General features: G+C 41.7%; 2 protein-coding genes across 5 annotated transcripts in view; one reads left to right on the forward strand and one right to left on the reverse strand.

Annotated features, from left to right (window-relative positions):
* The window catches only part of LOC133545389 (gastrula zinc finger protein XlCGF57.1-like), a 262,634-nt gene that overhangs the window by 133,221 nt on the left and 103,086 nt on the right, over positions 1–26,327 (forward strand). The window lies entirely within an intron of this gene.
* Positions 10,663–22,523, reverse strand: LOC133545401 (gastrula zinc finger protein XlCGF57.1-like). The gene is made up of 3 exons (XM_061890950.1): positions 21,870–22,523; positions 20,956–21,174; positions 10,663–12,480 (listed from the first exon to the last, which is right to left on the reverse strand). Exons 1-3 carry the CDS (start codon positions 21,991–21,993, stop codon positions 11,039–11,041), a joined length of 1,785 nt encoding a protein of 594 aa, XP_061746934.1. The 5' UTR covers positions 21,994–22,523; the 3' UTR covers positions 10,663–11,038.

Here is a 26,327-nt window from a genome sequence, read left to right on the forward strand (position 1 = left end):
TTTACTCTGATTTTGGTTTTTATTAGTTTTGGAACTAGTAATCTATTTCTATTGGTTTGATTTGCTTGATTGGTTGTCGTTTGTTTGATGTTGAAGTTCTGTTCCTGAAAAAAATACTTTTTAGCCTTTTTCTTGAAGTAAATATATATGGGTCGAAATTGACCCGTAACACAATAGATGTTACTATACTTAAAATTATTGAAATGAAAAAAATGAACAACACAAATTTATTCAAGAGATGTGTTGTAATAGTCAGGTAACACAACAACCTTTTATTTATTTATACGATTCTCTTGAGGTTCTTTTACCATTTTTTAAAGTAGAAATCGAGGGGCATACTGACAAAAAAAAGGCCCAATGGCCCACACCAAAAATATTAAAACTAATATTTCCATGGATAAGGAAGCCTAACAAGGTAACCAAGAGATGAAAAACAAATTGGATGATAGATAATGGTTTTTAGTGTATTTTACAGCTCATTTAAGACATGGGTCAAAACCGACCCGTTAACATAAGAGATGGTAACAGAAAGCTAACACAAGAGGGAGGAAGGTTAATAATTGACTGTAGTATTCCCTCTTAAATGTTCGTAGTATACCATTTAGCTTGTTTTTATATTTCTTATAGTTATTTTCTGCCTCTATAGATCTCTGTGTTATAAATATTCAATATCATGTGTTTTTTTTGTGACAAGCATTTCTCAGTCCTTTTGTCATCCATGGTTGGTTGTTTTTCTTTTGCTTCTTACTAAGTTCTTTCCAAGGACAATGTTTATCATAAAGTATTCATAGAAAGGTGTTGAAAAAATTCCCAGATGCATCATTTACATCATCTTCATTGTACACATTGTCCCAAGTTTGTTTCCTCAGATCCTCCTTTAAGGAAATTATTCTTTTCTCTGTGCCTAGTCTTTGAAATGTATTTTCGTCAATGTTCTTCTTGTAATTCCCATCATGAATAGTAAAAACTGGCAGTTGGTCGCTGATGTCGGTTGTTAACAGTCCACTTGTTCTGTTAATATAAAAGACATTAGTGAAGATTTTATCAATAAGTGTAGCACTGTGACTTGCAGTTCTGGTTGGCCTTGTGATTTGGGGATACAAACTCATACTGTACATTGTATCTATGAAATCATTAATGGACTTTTGCTTATTGGGGTTCAAGAGATCTATATTGAAGTCGCCACATAAAAAAAAAGTACTTTTTGACTGATTCCATCGAAAGTTCCCTTAATCCAGTCTTCAAATCCTTCAATGCTTGAGTTGGGTGTTCTATATATACAACTGATCAATACATTTCTACTTCTTTCATGACATATCTCAATAGTTATACACTCTAAAACATTGTCAATAGCTAGTGACATGTTTTTTACCACCCTGTAATGGAAGTCCTTCATCACATACTCAGCAACTCCGCCTCTATTCTTATTTAATCTATTAATATAATTGAGTTCATATCCTTCTAGTCCAAAGTCCATTCCTTTTTTTGTATCCATCCATGTCTCTGATACAGCAATAATTTTGAAAGGTTCTTTAAATTGTTCCAAAAATGATTTCATATTGTTGAAATTGGCATACAAGCTTCTGCAGTTAATATGAATAATTGACAGTTTGTTTTTGGAATTAATGTTGGTTTTGAATTGTACTTCTGTATAATATAAACAATTATTATCCATGTGAGAAAAAAAAATGTGTCTGGATCTATAGCACTGTCCAATTCTGTCCCGTTATGATCAATGCTGGAAAAGGTTGTACATTCTCTTTCTGATTAATTATTGTTTGTTTGTGTCATGGTTGTGTTTAATCTATTTACCGTTATTGATTTGTATCCAGCGCTGCTATTTTCCTTGTGACTATTACTCTGGCTTCCTCTGGTGTTCCATTTAGATTATTAAATATCTAGCAATTTGCTGTCCATGTTTGTTGTATCTTGCCTTGTTTTCTTAGACTACGTGCTTTCCTGGCTATGTCTGCATTTTTGTTTGTTAAATGTTCATTTATGTACACATCTGTTCCTTTTAACTTCCTCCCTTGTTTTAGTAATGCAGTTTTATGTTTCCTATTGGCGAACCTCATTTTTATTGCTGGTGCTGATTCATCCTTCTTCTTATGTAGTGGGTGGCAAGCTTCTATATTGGCAATGTCCATTATTATACCCTTGGACTCCAAGAACGTTGCTACCTGACTCTCTGTAGATATGTCCAAGTTCCCAGGCTCCTCTCTACCATTGGCGGTCACCGCCCGAGTATATGAAAGGGGCTTTAGATTAAGCCCGGTCAGAATAACGTCGTTTATTCTCGTATATTGTTCTAGCTCGTCCACTCGGTCAGTTAATTGTTCTATTTTTCAGTCTTTAGCGTCATTCTCGCCGTGTAGAGTTTTCACCTACTTTACCAGCTGCATTATTGTTTGTTGGTATTGCTTCATAGCTGATACCTCAGCTGTCAAAAATTTGCAGCAGCCGTCAGCTGCAATCAATCACCGGCAATCAATCACCGGCAATCTCATGATGGTTTTTTCTTTTCAATCCTCCCTGGACAATTTTTCTAGCCCTCCTCAGCAATATCATGGACTGTTTAGCAGCGCTGTAGCGATGGAAGAATTTTCCCGCCGCCTGGCCACCCACCTTTCACCATTAGCGACAGTTCCTCACTCAGCAGGAAGCGTCTGGCATACGCTTTTGGAGGGGGGGGGGGGGGGGGGGTGGTACTGATGGCTGTGCTAATGTGGTGCCGCAGCTGCAAGAAGCCAGGCTACCCCCTGCCAGAGAAATTCCACCTATCTTCCGCTTTTTCCAGCTGCAGCCACCAGTCCCCTGGCTAGCCTCGGAGCTAGCTCCAGTTCCCAGGTTAGCGCCCGAGCTAGCAACAGTCTCGAGGCTAGCGTCCAAGCTAGCTCCAGTCCCCAGACTAGCCCCCGAGCTAGCACCAGTCCCCAAGCTAGCCTCCTAGCTAGCTCTAGTCCCCAGGCTAGCACCCGAGCTAGCACCAGTCCCGAGGCTAGCGTCCGAGCTAGCTCCAGTCCCGAGGCTAGCGTCCGAGCTAGCTCCAGTCCCGAGGCTAGTCCCAGAGCTAGCTCCAGTCCCCAGGCTAGCCTCCGTGCTAGCACTAGTCCCCAGGCTAGCCTCCAAGCTAGCAGCAGCCCCTCGGTTAGCCTCCGAGCTAGCACTAGTCCCCAGGCTAGCCTCCAAGCTAGCAGCAGCCCCTCGGTTAGCCTCCGAGCTAGCACCAGCCCCTCGGCTAGACCCCGAGCTAGCACCAGCCCCTCGGCTAGCCCCCAAGCTGGCACCTGTCCCTGAGCTAGCCTCCAAGCTAGCACCTGTTCCCGAGCTAGCCTCCGAGCTAGCACCTGTCCCCAAGTTAGCCTCCGAGCTAGCACCTGTTTTCGAGCTAGCCTCCGAGCTAGCACCTGTCCCCAAGCTAGCCTCCGAGCTAGCACCAGCTTCCAGGCTGACCCCTGCGTCTCCGGCAGCTTCCAGGCTGGCCTCGGCCTCTGCACCTCAGCCTGCAGCGCCGACTTCAGCACCTTGGCCAGCTCCTCAGCTGCCATCCTCGTCTTCGGCTCCGATGACGTCCGCCGCTTCCACGCCGCCGATGACGTCCGCTGCTTCGACGCCGCCAATGTCCGCTGCCTCCACGCCGCCGTCTTGCTATTCCTCTACGCCACAGACGACGTCTGCTGCTGCTTGCATGCCTCCGACGTTACCTCCTCGTTTTTGGCAAGACGCACCATGGTGCCACTCGCGTTCGCCACCCCGATGGCCAAGATGGTGGCCGTTCCTTGGTCGCCCGCCTCGCCGGCGTCAGCGGCATTCTACTAGCCGTCGCCACCAAACTCGTCCCCGGTGGATTCGGGGACACACCACCAGTTCGCCCCTTCGCCCTCCATTGACTTTTGTTCCTGTGCTCTTGGTGGTTCGACCTGTAGGACATCTGGAAGCTGTCCATAAGGAGGGGGGTACTGTTACGGCTTAGACTCCTGCCAGCGCCGCTCATTTGTCTGTGCGCACCTCGGGACACGCCCACGGGCGCGCTGAACCAGGGACGAGCCGAGCGCGTCTCCGCTCTGCAGCAGCCGTCAGCTGCAATCAATCACAGGAAATCTTCACACCAAACGGTAATGACAGAGCTGCCTTCATAAACCTGGACATCCTGCCATTAACTCGCCGGATTATAGTCTTCTGTTAATGTGTAAGCATTCTGTATCTGGCTTCCATCCCGCGTACTCGCTCTTCCCCTGCGTGTTCCGTTGGTTCTGATGTTTCCTGTTTTCTTCCCACAGCACTCCCCGTGTTTCCCTGGATCTCCCTCTGGACTCTGACTGCCTCCCTCAATCCTTGACAAACTGCTCAGCACAGACATTACAAATCTAGTGGTGTGTATGTGAATGTTAGATATGGTGCCGTCTCCAAGCAGAAGACAATCTTTGACTTTGGCTCTTGGCACAGTTGTTGTGTCCATCTGACGCTTTGTGCTGACTTCACCGATTTTATAGTTTTATTTCTGTTTATGATAGTCATTAAAATTGGGCAGTTCTACCTTGCATGGGTTAGAGTCCAAGCCAGTGTTAAATTCCAAGCCAGGGTTGGATCAGGAAGTAAAAACTAAAGCTGAAACAATTCATGTGATTGACTCGCTGTGGCAAAAGTACTAAAAGTGAGAGGAGGGAAAAAGTGAGGCTGAATCTTCTGGAGGCAAAGCATCCAAGAAAAGGAAAGTGAAATGTGAAATTAGACACGGTAAAGCCAAACATTGACTGGACGCTTGATCCAAGCCGCTTAACCGCAGTGATTGATTGATTGATTGATTGATTGATTGATTGATTGATTGATTGATTGATTGATTGATTGATTAAAACTTGTATTAGTTGATAGCACAGCACAGTACATATTCCGTACAATTAACCACTAAATGTTAAAGGGGAACATTATCACCAGACCTAGGTAAGCGTCAATGTATACCTTGGTGGTGCAGAAAAAAGACCATATATTTTTTTAACCGATTTCCGAACTCTAAATGGTTGAATTTTGGCAAATTAAATGCCTTTCTGTTTATCGCTCTTGGAGCGATGACGTCAGAACGTGACGTCACCTAGGTAATAAAGCCGCCATTTTCATATTTTCAAACACATTACAAACACCGGGTCTCAGCTCTGTTATTTTCCGTTTTTTCGACTATTTTTTGAAACCTTGGAGACATCATGCCTCGTCGGTATGTTGTCGGAGGGTGTAACAACACTAACAGGGAGGGATTCAAGTTGCACCACTGGCCCGAAGATGCGAAAGTGGCAAGAAATCTGCTCCCAGACCGCCATTGAATGTGCTGTAGTGTCTGCACATTTTACCTGCGATGCTAAGGCAGACATGGCACAGAGATGTATGGATAACCTGCAGATGCATTTGCAACGATAAAGTCAACAAAATCACAAAGGTGAGTTTTGTTGATGTTGTTGACTTATGTGCTAATCAGACATATCTGGTCGCGGCGTGACTGCCAGCTAATCGATGCTAACATGCTATTTAGGCTAGCTATATGTACATTTGAAACTAGATGCCCACATTTAATGCGAAACAAACACCAATCGACGGATTTAAGTTGCTCCAGTGTCACAAGATGCGAAAGTCCTGATCGTTTGGTCCGCACATTTTACCGGCGATGCTAACGTCAATAGCTATTCGCTCAATAGCTTCAGTTTCTTCTTCAACTTCATTTTCGCTATCTGCCTCCACACTCCAACCATCTTTTTCAATACATGCGTAATCTGTTGAATCGCTTAAGCCGCTGAAAACCGAGTCTGAATCCGAGCTAATGTCGCTATATCTTGCTGTGCTATTCGCCATTGTTTGTTTACATTGGCAGCACTGTATGACGTCACAGGAAAATAGACAGTGGCTTCGCAAATAGCGAAAATCAAGCACTTTAAAGCTTTTTTTAAGGATATTCCGGGACAGGTAAAATTTTGAAAAAAACTTCAAAAAATAAATTTGAAGTTTGATTTTTATTGGTTTTAACCCTTTTGAAATTGTGATAACATTATCACAATTTCAATTATCGCAAGTTTTTCAACTTGTTTTAGTCGGGGTCCACGTTAATCAATTAATGGTAAGTGACCATCATGAAAGATAAAGATAGTACATTTCAACACGATAGGATCTGCTGCTATGAATGTTACTGAGTTACCTGTTACATCTCAGGACAACAGGTGTGTATTTGTGGTCATGGACTACTTTACAAGCTATGTCAACCTTTTCCAGCGTGCCTTTACAGTAGCAAAATGTATGTTTGAGGACTATATCAGACAAAATGGCTTGCCAGAGTGTAGTCACACAGACCAGGTAGGCAATTTGAGTCAGACCTTGTAAAACACTTTGTAAAACCTTGCTGGAATAGTTACCTCTACTGCCCCCCAGTGGCCGTTAGAAATGATGCATACATTTTGTGTTGAAGTCCTTAAAGCTGTCTTGTTGTCTTGTTTGTGTCCCAGATGAAGTCGTTAGTGGCTCGGAGGAAGATAGGCGGGGCATTAGCGCAGCAACATTCTTCGTTTCTTTTCTTTTTTACAAGAACTTTGCTGACAAAGTGCAAGTGTTTGTGGACGTTACTGTACATTTTGGTATTGATCACACCACCCAGTAAATACAGGGAACATTTTCAAGATCATTGCATGATTTTGACTTTCGTTTTGTGAACGATATAAACATATATTAATACAAACATATAGAGGAACCGGATGAGTTGCTTCGGGCATCTGGTCAGGATGCCACCTGAACGCATAGGGAGGTGTTTAGGACACGTCCGACCCGTAGGAGGCCACACGGAAGACCCAGGACACGTTGGGAAGACTATGACTGGCCTGGGAACGCCTCGGGATCCAGGAGCTGGACGTATTTGCTTGGGAGAGAAGGTGTGGGCTTCCCTGCTTAGGCTGCTGCCCCCGGATGGATGGATGAATAGACATATATGAATACAACAATGTAAGACATAGTAACAATGTTGTGTATTTACTGGCGTCGTCCTCTAGAGGTCACTGATGTGTGCTCCTTTCCAGAGTCGTGAAGAGAGAGAGTTTGGCCGGTCGGTGTCTAACAAGGCGCTCTGTAGTCACCTGTGGGAATTTGACCAATTAGAGAGAGTATGGCCAGACAGTCTCCCAAATGAATGGTTAAAAAACCCTTCATGTGACTACAGGGGGCCATGTTGGACACCATCTCCAAAACCCTGTTGGCTACACTCTCTCAATACTCTCTCTGCGCCTTTCTGGCCTCGGATGACACTCACTACGTCACAGAAGCCAGTGTGAAAGTGACAGATTCACAAAATGTGCACAACGGGCAATTAAGTCCCTCGTCTGGGTTGAAGTGAATTAATGAACTCATATTGTGTTTTGTATATGGTGAATGTTTATTGTGGGCATTTACGTCCCTCGATAAAACATTTCTGTTGACTTCTCATGGGCTGAAGGGGCCTCCCATGCTGCTGATCAGTGATGCCAGTAACACGCTACTGAGGAACTTACCTAACATTGGACATTTAACATTCAAGGCAAATTGTAATCTTTGCCAGGATCTCCCCCAACAATCTGACGCTGAACGTAAGGCGCAACAAGGTGTGCATATAATGATGCACACCTTTTGTAAGAGACATTTTTGTTTGTACTAGAAAATTGGAACCAGCGCTATATCCTTTGCATGTGACCTTGTCGGATAAAATATTAGTTTTTTGCTTGCCCTTGCTTAGTGATCGTTGTTTTGCTTGTGCTTGTAATTGCAAGTTTTCTGTGCACTTCACAGCTGCACTATTTCAACCTTGTTTTTGAGTATTGACTGTATTGACAAAGTAAAGTGAACCATAAGAATGTTCAGTATTTACCTTGGAGACTGGACTTCTACGGTATCTCCTTCCAGCTGCTTCTCTGTCAAACACACCACCAGCAGCTACTACATACTTTCATGGATACATGTTTGCCTTTTAGACGTCTGCTATGTCAGGACAAGAAAACTAAAAATGTTTTGTTCATAAGACTTGAGTAAAATGATGAAAGTGATATTTGACAATCATGTAATTAAGCTAATAGGCCATTTTATTCTTAAATGATCTATTAAATCAGTATCTTGGCACAACATGTTGCAAAGCTCCACACTGCAAATGCAGACTAGCATCTTGAGAAAGAAGCTGTGCAAAGTAGTGTTGTTGCAGGGTTAATAGATTAGTAGAAGTACATTAAAGTTAAATATGTGAGTTCACGTAGTTAAAATCTATATTACATTATTAATATATATTATGTTCTATTGTTTTTCTCCGGGTTAGGTTGATTGGCAACACTAAAGGGTCCCGAGTGTTTGAATGTTTATATATATATATATATATATATATGTATATATATATATATATATATATATATGTGTATGTATGTATGTATGTATATATGTATATTTATATATATATATATATATATATATACCATATTTTTAGCAGTGTAAACATAATTTTATGTTATTTCATGCATACACTTCCTTTAAATGTCTAGTTTTATTTATGGTATTCTTTTATACTTGTATTAAATGTGTGAGTGATTGTGTGTATAAATACACACATATATGTAAACATTAAGTATAAATGTATAAATATGTATATATATATATATAATTTTATTCGAATACAATATGTATTATTATATTCGTGTCAGGTTCAAACACTGATGACATCAATTAAACAGACAAGAAGCAAGGAATCATACAGAGACACAGTTCAACTTGTCTCAATGAGGAGAGACGTTTGGGCTGAACTCTAGTTACCGATCCAAACTATGCTCTAAAATCCTGCCCACGTGCTTCCTCTATTTATTTGGGAGGTCACTGGTTACATCACTGAGTCTGTCGCTGAAGGAAAGGGGTAATCTTAACAGCCCCAGTTAGACACAATATAAGATTATTAATAAAATGCAAATGTGCTGACACTCGTGATATCGCCCTGTCCTCTCCGTGATATCTGTGTCCTAGTACTCAATGTTTGCCCTTGGCAGTCAGCAGGCCAATTCTGGAAACAAACACTGATACGAGACAACTGGCTTTGCACAGATAGAAAAAGTACAACTTCAGCACAATTGATAACTATAGCAACAACCCTAAAGCATAAGAGTTGTGTGATAATATGTACATAATTATTCTAACATTATTAAGATATTTTGGTGTTAAATATATTTGTTATTATTATATATCAGTCTGTCTTGATATGCAAACAAACTACAACGCTCCTTTGACTCTCCTGCGCATGACACATCTCACGAGAGCAGAGTCGTACCATCTTGTAACGTCAAGTGTACGAACTGTCGTGAAAAAACATCGACGCAGAAAAAAAAAGGAAGTGTTATTATTTTTCCTCCAGTTTGTAAATATTAATGTCAGATAAAATACATATTTCATTATTTATTCAAGGATAAAATCGTCTCATTTGTTTGTTAGCTTAGCTCTGTAGTTAGCTTAGCTTGTTAGTGACTTGTTTAAAGTCTGTAAAAAAATCAGATAATGTTAAAACAATGTTTAAAAGGCAAACATTTATCCATGAAAGCAGAATCCATCCGTCCATCTTCTTCCGCTTATCCAAAGTTGGGTCGCGGGGGCAGCAGCCCTGGCAGGGAAGCCCAGACTTCCCTCTCCCCAGCCACTTTGTCCAGCTCTTCCCGGGGGATCTTGAGGCGTTCCCAGGCCAGCCGGGAGAGATAGTCTTCCCAACGTGTCCTGGGTCTTCCCCTTGGCCACCTACCGGGTGGATGTGCCTGAAACACCTCCCTAGAGAGGCGTTTGGGTTGCATCCTGACCAGATGCCCGAACCACCACGTCTGGCTCCTCTCCATGTGGAGGAGCAGCAGCTTTACTTTGAGCTCCTCCCGGATGACAGAGCTTCTCACCCTATCTCTAAGGGAGAGACCCGCCACCCGGCGGAGGAAACTCATTTGGGCCGCTTGTACCCGTGATCTTATCCTTTCGGTTATAACCCAAAGCTCATGACCATAGGTGTGTGTGTGTGTGTGTGTGTGTATATATATATATATATATATATATATATATATATATATATATATATATATATATATATATATATATATATATATATATATATATATATATATATATATATATATATATATAGGCAGCCATAGTAATTAATCTAATCAGCAGAGCAATAAAACTTGGATCTGACAAAAAATTAAACATAAATACTGATAAAACATGACAGCAACATGCATCTGCTAGCTAATGATCGCCCCCACTTCTCAGGGTGGCGAGTTATACTATTACAAGAGGCACTCTAATACAGTGCTTAAATCTGTATTTTTGGTCTTATTATCAAGAAATAATGAAGTCACACTTATATTAAAACATTAATGCTAAGGTTTCGTCCAGTAGTGGACCGGTTACGTCTGATGATGATGATGAAGATGATGATGATGAAGATGTATCTGTGCAAGTGAACAAATGGATCCACAAGGGACAACAACCCTTTCCACGGACTACATACATCATAAACATGAATCGTATGAGCCTACAACAATATTGAATTTGAAGAAGACTTTAGGATTAAAAGTGAAGCTGTGAGGTAAAATAAGTACAAATGCAGCAATAAAAACAACCAACTCCAGTCACGATGGCTCTAAAGATCAGTGATGTGTTGCTAACTTCAGCCTTTTTATTCTTTGTTGACGTTTTGCAGTAGTTAACATCCATGATGTAACAATGCTGCTAATCTACCAGAGTCCACATTTTGTTATTGTATTCATTCATACTTAATAACATCAATAAAAATGCAATGGATAAAAACCCAAAGGAATAATAAGAAGTCCTCACATTAACAATGAGAAAATATAAATAAATAGTAACTACATATATTATATTCAATAAATACACATACATTAAAAAGTCATTCCAGGACAAAATATAACACTAATAGATGAGAAGCACTACATACAACATCAAATATACATTCATATTACACATGCTGTTTTTTTAAAGTACATTTGGCACAATCACGGTTTAAGTGTTTTTAAATCCCTACAGCTTCCATGTCTGTTACACACTTGTGTTTACTGACCTGATTTTTAAACCTGAACCTTTTAACACACACAGTGCAACTAAACGGTTTCTCTCCAGTGTGTGTTCTCATGTGTGATATAATTTCATATTTAGTGTTGAATCGTTTAGCACAAGCTGAGCAAGCAAAAGGTTTCTCTCCGGTATGTCTTCTCATGTGTCTGGTAATGTCAAGCTTTCTGGAAAATGTCTTCTTACATACTGAACAGGTAAAAGGTTTCTCTCCAGTATGTATTCTCATGTGAGTGGTCATGTTACGCTTTCTGGCGAAACTCTTCTTACAAACAGAGCAACGAAAAGGTTTCTCTCCAGAATGTGTTCGCATGTGCGTAGTCATGTCAAGCTTTCTGGAGAAACTGTTCTTACAAACAGAGCAAGTAAAAGGTTTCTCTCCAGTATGTATTCTCATGTGTGTAGTCATGTCTGGCTTTCTGGAAAAACTCTTCCCACAAAAAGAGCAAGTAAAAGGTTTCTCTCCAGTATGTGTTCTCATGTGTGTGGTCATGGCAAGCTTTATGGAGAAACTCTTCTTACAAACAGAGCAAGTAAAAGGTTTCTCTCTAGTGTGTATTCTCATGTGTTTGGTCATGTCAAGCTTTCTGGAGAAAGATTTCTTACAAACAGAACAAGTAAAAGGTCTCTCTCCAGTATGTGTTCTCATGTGTGTGGCCATTGCAAGCTTTATGGAGAAACTCTTCTTACAAACAGAGCAAGTAAAAGGTTTCTCTCCAGTATGTGTTCTCACGTGTGTGGTCATGTTACGCTTTCTGGAGAAACTCTTCTGACAAACAGAGCAAGCAAAAGGTTTCTCTCCAGTGTGTATTCTCATGTGCCTGGTCATGTGTTGCTTTGTGGAGAAACTCTTCTTACAAACAGAGCAAGTAAAAGGTTTCTCTCCAGTATGTATTCTCATGTGTACTGTAAAATTACTCTTGCGTCTAAATGATTTCCCACATTCAGAGCAGTCAAAGTGTGTGTTGTTAGTGTGATGTCTCGTATCACCTTTAGAGTCATTTTTACTCTCCAAAGGTTTTTGGATGTGGTCACTGTGATCAGAAGAGTCTGACATCATGTGGTCCATGTCTGACAGTGGAGCAAAGATGCTGTCTGGTTCTGACTTTATATCTTCACAATGCTCTCCATCAGCTTCTGTGATGTGTTGACTTACAAGCTCGGCCCCTCTGTTCTCCTCACTTTGACTGTGAAGAAGCTGTAAGGATTGAGCTTCATCTTCATCATTAGCCTCCTCCAACCTTTGAAGCTGCTCCCACAGTTCCTCCTCTTCCTCTTTAATGTGGGATGAGGCCTGTAACTCCTTCTGTCCCACACTGGAGCTCCACTCCTGCTGCTTGGAGGGAATCTGTTCATGACTCTCTGCTGACACCTGCTGGACGTCTGCAGAATATAAAAAACAAATGAGGTGTCACTGTATTGAAGTTCGCAGTATTCAAACTATTCACATGTGAGCTAGGCCAAATAAACATTGATGGGTAAGCGACCTGGAACATGTAGTAAGCTAAGCTACAAGTTACTCTCAATTAAATGTAGCTAAGCTATCCTCAGAGAATTGTAGCAAACTACACTACACGCTACACTGCAAAAGTAGTTTGCCACATCAAAGCTACATTTAACAGCACTTCTATCTATTGGCCCACATGTATAATATCAATGTCAATGTAACTGAGAGTGTAGAAATGGACCCAGTGAGGGTTCATTGCTGTTAACTATCTGTCATTTAGCTAAGGACACCTTACAACTACCTCGAGGGGTCCCCGCACTCCACTGTATGCATTCATTTATTTGTTCTTGTATTTCTACCCTTCTTGAGACACCAACAAGGAAAAGTAGCTTCCATATGAGGAGGTGTGAACAAGTTGGGACAAAAATCATGGTCCCAATGTCTCATTTGCACCCCTGGTAGTGAAATCTATCAAAATTAGGGTGGTCCCAAAAAGGAAGAATTTTTCAAATTGACTGTGTGTCGGTTTTAAAAGTGCTCCCCTTCTGGTCAACATATGTAATAAAAAGTGGATGTAAGAAATCGAAATGTGCCCCCTTTGGCCAAAATGAATTTTAAAAAAGTATGTGTGTATATATTTACCGTTATTTCCTTGAATCGCCACCCGGGCGCTAATTAATTTAAAACCTCTTCTCACACCGGCGCTTACCAAAGGCATGTGGTAAAGCTAAGCATGCGCTAATTATTTTAAAACCTCTTCTCACTCCGGCACTTACCAAAGGCATGCAGTAAAAATTTGAGTGTGATGTAAGGATACATCATGAAAAGCACATTTAATAAAAAAAACTTTATTATGGTCTTACCTTTACTTTTAAATTAAGTCCATGCCAGCTCCTTCTGATCAAAAGCATCGATAACTCATTTATAGAAGTCTTCCTTATCTTTCTTGAGTTTTAAAAGTCTCTCTATCTCAATGGAGATCTTCCTTTTATTACTTCCTGCTTCGACTGAAAGTCCAGTTTAGAAAACTGCTATCAGACCGCTGCTATCAGTTAGCTCGGCTCCTCACGTGCGGGCGACGACAGAATTCGGGAACCTCCCCCTCCCGTTCTGCTCCATGGGTGATCTCTTTATCCCACCGCTGCCACCAGGAAGTGTTATTGTATAAATAATACACTGTGTATTTACAACTGGAACATGCTTTATTTCAGCCCGGTTGTTTACATAGCTAGCATAAAAGTTGTGGTGTTACATCCTAAAAGGTCCGTCGTGCACCACTCGCGTCATATCCGTTCCCAGCACATATCACGTCACTCGTTGTCGCTTCTTCTGCAGCCGAGTAGTCGCAAGAAGGATCACTAGCGCCCTCTACCACCAGGAGGTGGGAGTCATTTAATGACTCATATTTGACCCATGCAGCTACGGTATATTAATAAAACATAACTTCTTACTGTTCCTTTTAGCATACCGGTATTCAATAGCTTGGACCTTAAATCCTACTGAATAGTTCGTAATCTTCTTCCCTTTATGCAATTTCAAATTACCGGTATTGAAATCAGCCTCCTCCATTTTGAAAATGTAATTCAAAGCAGGCGCATACTATATACCCGGCGGCAATTCAAGGAAATACGGTGTGTATATATACATATATATAAACACATGGGTTTTTTTTTTTGGTTTTTTTTACAGTGAGGTCCACAGGTATTTGCACACTCTGCAATTTTGCAAGTTCTCCCACTTTGAAATTAGAGAGATATGTGAAATGTTCATCATAGATGTATTTCCACTGTTAGAGACATAATCAAAAATGAAAAATCCGGAAATCACATTGTATGATTTTTTTAATGATTTATGTGCATGTTACTGGGGTTCATACATATTTGCACACATGAGAATATTAGTTTTAATATTTAGTGTACAATGCAATTACAGAGGTCAAACGTTTCCTATTGTTCTTCAGCAGGTTTGCACACCCGGCAACAGGGATGTTGGCCCACTCCTCCACACAAATCTTCTCTAGATCTGTCAGGTTTCGGGGCTGTCACCGACCAACACAATGTGGAGACTGGCTAGGCCACTCCAAAACCTTGATATGCTCGGTATGGAGCCAGTCCTTGGTTATCCTGGCTGTGTGCTTCGTGTTGGAAGACCCAGCCACGATCCATCTTCAATGCTCTAAATGAGGGAAAGAGGTTTTTGGCCAAAATCTCTCAATACATGGCCCCGTTCACCCTCTCCTTAATCGGGTGCAGTCGTCCTGTCCCCTTTGCTGAAAAGCACCCCCAAAGCATGATGTTTCCACACCCATGCTTCACTGGTGGTGTTCTTGGGATGATACTCATCCTTCTTTTTCTTCCAAACCCGACGAGTGGAGTTTATACCAAAAAGTTCCATTTTGGTCTCATCTGACCACATGACCTTCTCCCATGACTCCTCTGGATCATACAGATGGCCATTGGCAAATTTCAGATGGGCCTGGACATGGGCTGGCTTAAGCTGGGGAACCTTCCGTGCGATGCATGATTTTAAACCACTAGGCCGTAGTGTTCTACTGATAGTAGCCTTGGAAATAGTGGTCCCAGCTGTCTTCCGGTCATTCACCAGCTCCTGCCGTGTAGTTCTGGGCTAAATCCTCACTTTTCTTATCATGAGTGATGCCCCACGAGGAGAGATCTTACAAGGAGCCCCAGTCCGAGGTAGATTAGCAGTCATGTGTAGCCTCTTCCATGTTCTAACAATTGCTGCAACAGTTGATCTATTCTCACCAAGCTGTTTCCCAATTGTCCCATAGCCTTTTCCAGCTTTGCAGAGCCCTACAATTTTGTCTCTGGCTTCTTTTGACAGCTCTTTGGTCTTGCCCATGGTAGAAGGAGGACCTTGACTGACTGTGGGCTGCACACGTGACTTTAATGAGCTCAAAAGGCTGGTGGGTGGGTGATTAGTTGTGGGTTGAAGGTGGACTTTTTTAAGGTAGAATGACATCTCTTTGAGAGTCATAATTATTGCTGATTCTCACATGTGCAAATACTTATGAACCCCAGTAACATACTAATATATCATTAAAAAATCATACAATGTGATTTCCAGATTTTTCTTTTTCAATTATGTTTCTAACAGTGGAAATACATCCATGATGAACATTTCAGACCTCTCACTAATTTCTAAGTGGTAGAACTTGCAAAATTGCAGGGTGTGCAAATACTTGTGGACCTCACTGTACTGTATATAGAATAGAATAGAATAGACTAGAATAGAAAGTACTTTATTGATCCCTGGGGGAAATTCAGCACCCCAGTTTGCTCACCCATCCTCATCCATTATCTACCGCTTATTCCCTTTTGGGGTCTCGGGGGGCGCTGGCGCCTATCTAAGCTACAATCGGGCAGAAGGCGGTTTACACCCTGGACAAGTTGCCACCTCATCACAGGGCCAACACAGATAGACGGACAACATTCACACTCACATTCACATACCAGGGACAATTTAGTGTTGCCAATCAATCTATCCCCAGGTGCATGTCTTTGGAAGTGGGAGGAAGCCGGAGCACCCGGAGGGAACCCACGCATTCACGGGGAGAACATGCAAACTCCACACAGAAAGATCCCGAGCCTGGGATTGAACCCAGGACTGCAGGACCTTCGTATTGTGAGGCAGACGCACTAACCCCTCTTCCACCGTGAAGCCCAGTTTGCTCACAATAAACAATAATAATAATAAATAATACATTACTTATATTATATATAATATATGAATAATTTAAATATATTCTACATATATTCTACATTTAAGTGCAGTCAAGGAACATATGTTTTATACAGTCTGATGGCTGTCGGTATGAAGGACCTCCTGTGTCGTTCCGTGTTACATTTTGGTAGTCTGAGCCTTCCACTGAACGTGCTCATTCTCTCCGCAAGGTCTACGTGTAGTGGGTGGGAGGTGTTGTCCATAATGGCTAGGAGTTTTGCTAGACTTCTCCTCTCTGACACCACCGCCAGAGAGTCCAGCTCCACTCCCACCACATTACTGGCCTTCTCTACCAACTTGTCCAGTCTGTTTGCGTCCTTCACTCTCAGCCCGCTGCCCCAGCAAACCACGGCGTACAAGAAGGCGCTCGCCACCACCGAATCATAGAACATCTTCAACATATTTGTACGGACGTTTAAAGATCATAGCCTCCCGAGGAAGTAGAGGCGGCGCTGTCCCTTCCTGTAGAGCAGTGGTCCCCAACCACCGGACCGCGGAAGAATTTTTTATAAAAAAATTAATTAATAAATAAATAAATAAAAATATATATATATATTTGTCCCGGGCTGCGGGACAAATTATTAAGCGTTGACCGGTCCGCGGATACAAAAAGGTTGGGGACCACTGTTGTAGAGGACCTCAGCATGTTTTGACCCATTCAGCTTGTTGTCGATGTGTACTCCGAGGTATTTATAATCCTCTACCATGTCCACATCGACCCCCCTGATGTGTATATATATATATATATATATATATATATATATATATATATATATATATATATATATATATATATATATATATATATGTATACTGCATATATATATATGCACAGTATATGTATATATATATATATATATATATATATATATATATATATTTGAGATGCGCGGATAGGCAATTATATCATCCGCAACCGCATCACCAAAGTCGTCATCCACCCGCCGTACACCCGAACCAACATTTTATCAGAACCGCAACCGCCCGCCACCCGCCCGTTGAAATACATCAGAGGTCGGCAACCTTTACCACTCAAAGAGCTATTTAAACCCGTTTCACGGAGTAAAGAAGACAATGGGTGCCGCTAACGTTCTCGCGAATATTCAATGGCGTTCATCCTGATGACAAGAATAAGGGCGTGCTGTGAAGCCAGTGCCTTTGACACCGTCAACAACATGTACAAACTGATTGTTAGTCCAACAACATGTTGTATGCAGCTTCCGCAATCACAAGTACAAGATTGAAAGGCATACTGGGTGATACAGAGTACACTGATGGTTGTGATATAAACAATTTTAGCACTCTTACTAATATGCGCCACGCTGTGAAGCCACACCAAACAAGAATGACAAACACATTTCGGGAGAACATCCTCATAGTAACACAACAATTACCAGAATCATTTGCATCCGTGATACTTCCTGAATATATTTTACACCCCCGCGCCCCCAACCCCGCCCACCTGACCGACGCACGGGGGTGGCGGGGTTTGCTGCTAGCGGGGTGTATAAAATAGTCAGGAATTGTCATGGATGCAAAGGATTCTGGGTATTTGTTGTGTTGCGTTTATGTTGTGTTACTGTGAGGATGTTCTCCTGAAGTGTGTTTGTCATTCTTGTTTGGTGTGGCTTCACAGCGTGGCGCATATTAGTAAGAGTGCTAAAATTGTTTATATCACAACCATCAGTGTACTCTGTGTCACCCAGTGATGATGCGTGTGTCTGCGGAAGCCACATACATCAAGTTGCTGGACTGACAAGCAGCTCGTACATGTTGTAGATGGCGACAAAGTCAATGGCTTCATGGCACGCCCTAATACTTATTAACTGGAAGACTGCCAGCAGTCATTCTAGAGAATGTTGGCGTCTGCTATTGTCTTCTTCGCTTTGTGACACTGGTCCTAAATGGCTCTTTGAATGGTAAAGGATACCGATCCCTGAACCATGTATATCAAATATCTCCGAATGATTCAACCGCCACCTGCCCGAATCTAATTAAAATCTTTTTTTTCGTCATGTCACCCGCCCGACTCCTTGGATGAGACCGCAAACCGCGCATCTCTAATAAGTATATATATATATATATATATATATATATATATATATATATATATATAAATATATATATATATATATATATATATATATATATATATATATACTCCTCCCTGAGCTGCCACCTCATCATGGTAGAGGAGTGTGCATGTCCCAATGATCCTAAGAGCTATGTTATCTGGGGGCTTTATGCCCCCTTGGTAGGGTCTCCCAAGACAAACTGGTCCTAGGTGAGGGATCAGACAAAGAGCAGCTCGAAGACCTTCATGAAAAATACACACGAAGGACCCAGATTTCCCTCGCCCGGACGCGGGTCACCGGGGCCCCCCTTTGGAGCCAGGTCCGGGGGTGGGACACGATGGTGGCAAGCGCCTGGTGGCCGGGGTTTTTCCCCATAGGGCCCGGCCGGGCACAGCCCAAAGAAGCTACATGGGTCCCCCCTCCAATGGGATCACCACACATAGCAGGGGCCATAGAGATCGAGTGCAATGCGAGCTGGGTGGCAGTCGAAGGCAGGGCACTTGGCGGTCTGATCCTCGGCTTCATAAGCTAGCTCATGGGACGAGGAACATCACCTCGTGGGTGGGAAGGAGCCTGAGCTAGTGCGCAAGGTGGAGAAGTTCTGGCTAGATATAGTCGGACTCACTTCGACGCACAGCAAGAGCTCTGGAACCAATTCTCTCGAGAGGGGCTGGACTCTCTTCCACTCTGGCGTTGCCAGTAGTGAGAGGCTGGGGTTTGCAATTCTTGTTGCCCCCCGGCTCAAAGCCTGCAAGTTGAAGTTCAACCTGGCTGGGGGACGAGAGGGTAGCTTCCCTCCGCCTTCGGGTGGGGGGACGGGTCCTGACTGAGTGGTGTTTTATTATTGGACTTTGGTGCTCGTCACAGATTGTCCATAACAAACACCATGTTCAAACATAAGGGTGTCCATATGTGCACTTGGCACCAGGACACCCTAGGCCGCAGTTCCCTGTTCGACTTTGTAGTTGTGTCATCGGAATTGCGGTCTCATCTTTTGGACACTCGGGTGAAGAGAGGGGCGGAGCTTTCTACCGATCACCACTTGGTGGTGAGTTGGCTGCGATGGTGGGGGAGGATGCCGGACAGACCTGGCAGGCCCAAACGCATTGTGAGGGTTTGCTGGGAACGTCTGGCAGAGTCTCCTGTCAGAGAAATTTTCAATTCCCACCTCTGGAAGAACTTTGAACATGTCACGAGGGAGGCACTGGTAGTGGCGTTCTGTACAAAAAGTGAACTTTAATTTAGTGTTGTTTTGATATGTCAACTTAGTGACATCATGCACAAAAGTGCACTAAGAGATTGTTTTAAAATGTCTCTGACAATCTTGCACTTTCTGTTTGGAAATTACATGAATATTTGTGCTACTGCTTATTAACTTTAGTAAATACAGTTTTGCTAATTTGACTTAGTTGTGGTTTCCCTCTCTGCATGAAAGTTTAAAAGTAGCATATATGAATGCAGTATGAAGAGGAATATTTTAATGTAGACACATAGAATCATCATACTGCTGTGATTATATGCATCAAGTGTTCATTCAAGGCTAAGGCTGAATATTGCGATACATATCGTGTATTGTGACATGGCCTAAAAATATTGAGATATTAAAAAAAGGCCATATCGCCCAGCCCTTGTTAGAATGTGATTTTTTTTATATATATTTTTTTATATCCACTATCATGTAATTTATAATGATTGTGAATGATAGAAAAATTCCCCAAAAAAGTACAGTTCCCCTCCAAATTCTAATGATTAGATTTAAGACTTTAAGTCTATGAGCATGAACTGATGAAGCCTACTTGGATGAGAGGACAAACGTCTTCTAAGACAAAGTGAAGAGTCCAGTTCTCCCGTCCAAAGGCAAAACCCAGTAACTCAATTTTGGTCAAAACTGAGCTGATAATAATTTTGGAGTTCCTAGGTGATATGTTTTACATTAGAGTATGCGATATTGTAATTTGTTCCGTAAGTAAGCTGTTACGCGCATGGCAGGACCTAGCAACTACCACATAACCGCGTAGATACAACAGAAAAACCTAGTATCTCAAGGGACCAATCGGAGCTTCTTTGTCAGTCGCCTTATCGTCTTTAATGAGACATTTGCACGAATGAGGGCCGACGGTCAACCTGATTATGTGATATTATGGCACGAGGGGATATTTGGAAGATTGGCCAGGACGTTGCAAGCTCCTTCATTGAATGTATTGTTCTTGATTCTTCCCCTTGCATACTCTTTTGGGCAGATAACTGTGGAGGTCAAAATAAAAACTGGACGCTGTACACGGCTCTTGCCCAATGTGCAAACGCAGAATGGGGCCCACCGGAGATTGTGATAAAATATCTGGAGAAAGGGCACACGTTCATGAGAGCAGATTCAATCCATGGCTCAATCGGCAAGAAAATGAAAGCTCAAGAAAACATCTATACGTTTGATGACTTTGTAGATCTTTGTAAGACAGCACCAAGATAGATTGGTTTAAAATTTGTTTTCTCAAAATCAGCTAGAAGTGAGTTACTAGGTTTTGCCTTTGGACGGGAGAGTTGTGATGGATTGAATGACCTGAGAATAAAATGATATGTGGATGTTGTGCTTACTTGGACTGTGATGAAGCTGTGAGGACTCAGGTGGTTTGTCTTCATGCTCTTCAGTCTTCACAGAGACAACAGTCAGTGGAAACTTGCTGAGATCAGCCTCCTCCTGCCCTAGAAGACACTCTTCCTCCTGAGTGATCCACACTTCCTCATCTTCCTCTTTAATGTGGGGGGGCTGTGGAGCCTCCTCTTCCTCTTTAATGTGAGGGGGCTGCTGGACATCTGTTGGGTAAATAATTAAATAAAATGAATAGAGAATATAAATGGTTTTGGACTGACACTGTTAACACACTGACATTACATGTGTTGTTTTGTGTGTTGTGTTAAAAGTGTGAATAGTAAAACAACCAAATATTTCAAAAATGTAAAATATATTCACCATTACAACATCAAAGGTAGTTGTACAAATCACGTTAAACTCAGAGCTCACTCCAAAAAAGGTTCTAATTTGTGTGTCTTCTATACAACCAAAATGTGGAACTCCTTATCAAAAAGGAAAGACATTACACATTGTGGCTACTCGTAACTGGGAATATACAAAGCCTTTTAACTATTTGAACTATATTTTCTTGCAGTATATTTGCATCGAAATGCTACTTTCTATATAGCAATGTGTGAATTAAAATATATTTCAACTGAATCCATCTCAGGCTTTCTTGCAGCATTGAATGTGTACCGTGATGAAAGTGTACCCTTTCCTATGCAAACTTCTCATAAGTCCTTCAATCAATCAATCAATCAATCACACATTGTTACAAACTGAGAGGAACATCAACCTCAAACGGTTTCGTTTTCATGAACAATCTAAATCAAAGCATTGCATCATTCCCACAGTATAAATCATCTTCTTATTGAATAAAAGTGTTAATAATGAAATATAAAGTTAGTAAAGATGTGAGAGTAAGAACTAAACAAACCTGTTCTGTGTAACACAATTTGATGTTTCTTGAAAACAGCGTCCAGTAGTTGATGTTGTTGCTCCTTCTCCTCTTTTGTTGAATAAAGTTCCTCCTCATACTTTGCTATCGTTCTTTCGCACATTTTCACACAATCACAACACTTTACACTCACATTTGATCTCTACTTAGCGATGTGTTGAAAACGTCCGCGTCTCTTTGTTAGCAGCTAACAAGCTAAGCTAACTAGCACAAGAGGCGATAAAGTGGGCTCAGACTAATGTATCCGGATACAAACAATGACTAGCAATGTTTCATCTACTACACGACATATATGCGTACATGTATGCACTAAATACAAATAGAGAAACAATAATGGCCAGTGGCCACGTTTAGGCCTTCTCTATCAAACGCCATTTTGCTTTTTACTCCTTCGTCTTCTTTGGATTTCCAGCAGACTAGTAGAGCATCTTAGGCCTCCACAGCTTCTTAACGGGACTTCTTCGTCCTGTCCTATGGTCCATACTACATTCTACAGTACAGGAGGTCGCAATATCAACCTTTCCATGGACCACTTCCAAGGTGGCTTCGTCGTTCGTATTTTTTTTTGTTTTGTTTGTTCAATGGCGGTTAGGATACATGGAGGGCACTAGGACCGCTCTTTGTGGCCGCAGGAAGAGCAGCAGAAAGTTTCCCTGGAGAAAGAAATTGGTGAGTGCCTAAAGTTTGTATTGTATTTGTATTTATATATATATATATATATATATATATATATATATATATATATATATATATATATATATATATATATATATATATATATATATATATATATATATATATATATATATTATTATTATTATTATTATTATTTAATTTTTTTTTCACCACAGGCTGTGCTTCTAACATACTCCTAATACGTGTTTCCTATTGTTCTTCTTTTCTTTATTATCAATCAGAAGTGTCACCAGGACGTCCCCTGGCCCTAACACTCCATGAAGAACATTTACAGGCATTGACTTCCGTCTTATATGGACATTCACATGGATATTGTTAACATCCATATTACCAAACTTTCTGTTTGGTCCTTGTGTGCCAGCTGTTTAATAGCAAATGTTTTTGAAGAAACGGCAAATGTTCTGTTTTGTACATTTTACATTGATCAGGATAAATTTTATTTAAGTATGACGTTTCGAGCAAGCGCTCTTTTTCACACTGCTGTGGCGGTGTGTGCGGACCTTTCTTCCTTTTTTGATCCAGCACCCATCCCAATTGTTTTCTATAATAATGTTTTTGCAAATTTTGAAATTTTCTTGTGATTATGGTATGAATAGGACTTACAGTAAGTGCAACAGTGGTTTAGTGGAGGTGTAAAGTTCATTTTTTTAAGCACTGTGGAATTTTTAAAGCATTTTCTAAGCATTTTTTCAGGCCCGGACTGAAATAGGGGAAACACAAATTTTATAATGGACACAAAAATGTTCCAACCGCCTGCGAGATGTCCCTTATTTCAATGTCTGGGTGTTGGCAACCCTAATGGTTTGACAAAGGCATTTGATCGCTGATGCACTTATTGAGTGATAAAAGTATTGTAATTTTTTAAGATTTCATTAAGTACGAACTGCAAATAGATGAAAATATTTAAACCAATATTAAAGGCTTTCATTCAAAATATTCTAAGTACAGCATATCATTTTTTTCAGAACTCTTTTATATCCTTTCTTGGGATTTTTGGTGGATGGACACAATATTAGAAATTTGAAACTCTGAAATTAGACAATTCTTTACTTTTTCTTATTTGCTGTATTTTCTTTGGAACAAAACAAACAATACTCATAATTTGAAAGTTTCCATTGGCAAAAGTGTTCATAAAAAAAACACACATACAAAAAAAAACAGAATTGACCACTTAAAATAATTTTAGGATGTCGTTTTGCAATTTATGACAGCACTTGTTCGTTCTGTGATAGAGAAACAAAATGAACAGTTTATTTTTTAGGAATTTATGCAAAGTAAATCTTTGTGTGATGATGTGCTATATTGGGTTTGCCTAACACTCCAAACTTGTTTTGTGAAATTAATATTTAAAACTTTTTTAAAACACAATATTGAGGGTGTTGGTTTTATCCATAAATGTAAGTTTGTAAAAACAAAACCATCCTTCCACAAACATTTCAGCCATTTTCTCTCACTTTTATATTGCATAAAGGTCTGGGGACATACGTATAAAACAATCACAACACAATCATCATATTACAAAAGAGACTAATAAAGATCATTAATTAAATGGATTATAGAAACCCAACAAATAATTCATTAAGTTATACATTTTAAAATTGTTTAAAAGACAGTTGTTCAAATGATGTATAAATTAAATAATAATATGCTTCCTGAAGTGGTCCAGAAGATGTTTCAGATGTGAACCAGTACATATGTATTGTGTATTTATGTATGTATAAATAATTAGCCCAAGCTGGCACCTGTCCCTGAGCTAGCCTCCAAGCTAGCACCTGTTCCCGAGCTAGCCTCCGAGCTAGCACCTGTCCCCAAGTTAGCCTCCGAGCTAGCACCTGTTTTCGAGCTAGCCTCCGAGCTAGCACCTGTCCCCAAGCTAGCCTCCGAGCTAGCACCAGCTTCCAGGCTGACCCCTGCGTCTCCGGCAGCTTCCAGGCTGGCCTCGGCCTCTGCACCTCAGCCTGCAGCGCCGACTTCAGCACCTTGGCCAGCTCCTCAGCTGCCATCCTCGTCTTCGGCTCCGATGACGTCCGCCGCTTCCACGCCGCCGATGACGTCCGCTGCTTCGACGCCGCCAATGTCCGCTGCCTCCACGCCGCCGTCTTGCTATTCCTCTACGCCACAGACGACGTCTGCTGCTGCTTGCATGCCTCCGACGTTACCTCCTCGTTTTTGGCAAGACGCACCATGGTGCCACTCGCGTTCGCCACCCCGACGGCCAAGATGGTGGCCGTTCCTTGGTCGCCCGCCTCGCCGGCGTCAGCGGCATTCTACTAGCCGTCGCCACCAAACTCGTCCCCGGTGGATTCGGGGACACACCACCAGTTCGCCCCTTCGCCCTCCATTGACTTTTGTTCCTGTGCTCTTGGTGGTTCGACCTGTAGGACATCTGGAAGCTGTCCATAAGGAGGGGGGTACTGTTACGGCTTAGACTCCTGCCAGCGCCGCTCATTTGTCTGTGCGCACCTCGGGACACGCCCACGGGCGCGCTGAACCAGGGACGAGCCGAGCGCGTCTCCGCTCTGCAGCAGCCGTCAGCTGCAATCAATCACAGGAAATCTTCACACCAAACGGTAATGACAGAGCTGCCTTCATAAACCTGGACATCCTGCCATTAACTCGCCGGATTATAGTCTTCTGTTAATGTGTAAGCATTCTGTATCTAGCTTCCATCCCGCGTACTCGCTCTTCCCCTGCGTGTTCCGTTGGTTCTGATGTTTCCTGTTTTCTTCCCACAGCACTCCCCGTGTTTCCCTGGATCTCCCTCTGGACTCTGACTGCCTCCCTCAATCCTTGATTCCCCCCCCCCCCCCCCCCCCCGCTTGGGCATGGATCTTGCCTCTTTGCGCCTTCCCTATGGACTTCAGCGTTCCTTCGCTCTCATCAACACTTTGGTAACACACACCTCAGCTAATCACACACATTGCCTCACACCACATACACTTTTGGATCTCATCCACACTCCATTTCCTTGGTTTATTCATTAGTATTGTTTATATTCTTTTATATATATATATATATTTACTTAATATAAAAATAAATCTTTTGACATTACTGCCACCTGGTGTTAGTCAGCCGTCATCTCCTCTTAGTAAAACACAACAGCCTGCCTTGAATTATTGCCGGGTCAAACTCGCTTCGCAAAATAATTAGCACATGCTTAGTATTACCGCCTGGTCAAACTCGTGACGTCACGAGTGACACTTCCCCTGTCATCATTTTCAAAATGGAGGAGGCTGATTTCAATACCGGTAATTTGAAATCGCATAAAGGGAATACGATTAAGAGCTATTCAGTAGGATTTAAGGTCCAAGCTTACATCACACTCAAATTTTTACTGCATGCCTTTGGTAAGTGCCGGAGTGAGAAGAGGTTTTAAAATAATTAGCGTATGATTACTTTCACCGCATGCCTTTGATAAGCGCAGGAGTGAGAAGAGGTTTTAAATTAATTAGCGCCCCGGCGGCAATTCAAGGAAATACGGTACATTACTTATTAAACATTACCAGACCCATTAAGTATATTTGCGCAAAGTATCAGTTTAAGACCCATATTGCCGATACCGGCCTGGATTTTACTCTGTATCGGTTCTGAATAAAAATCAGTGGTACTGCACATCACCAGATTTGGGAGACACCTTTTTCCAGGATTTTGCCCAAAAATTGCAGGTTTGATATGGTCAGATCGTTGTTCAGCACTGTGGCATAAAGACTATTACTTTTACAATTACTAAGGTTGTATAAT

Source organism: Nerophis ophidion, linkage group LG28, assembly GCF_033978795.1.
Source record: "Nerophis ophidion isolate RoL-2023_Sa linkage group LG28, RoL_Noph_v1.0, whole genome shotgun sequence".
Lineage (NCBI taxonomy): Eukaryota > Metazoa > Chordata > Actinopteri > Syngnathiformes > Syngnathidae > Nerophis > Nerophis ophidion.

Coding starts and splice junctions, on each gene's coding strand:
- LOC133545401 (XM_061890950.1), bottom strand. CDS start 21,993: ATGTGCGAAAGAACGATAGCAAAGTATGAGGAGGAACTTTATTCAACA. Junction 21,175..21,869: donor AATTGTGTTACACAGAACAG/GTTTGTTTAGTT, acceptor TTTACCCAACAG/ATGTCCAGCAGCCCCCTCAC. Junction 12,481..20,955: donor ACAGCTTCATCACAGTCCAA/GTAAGCACAACA, acceptor TATATTCTGCAG/ACGTCCAGCAGGTGTCAGCA.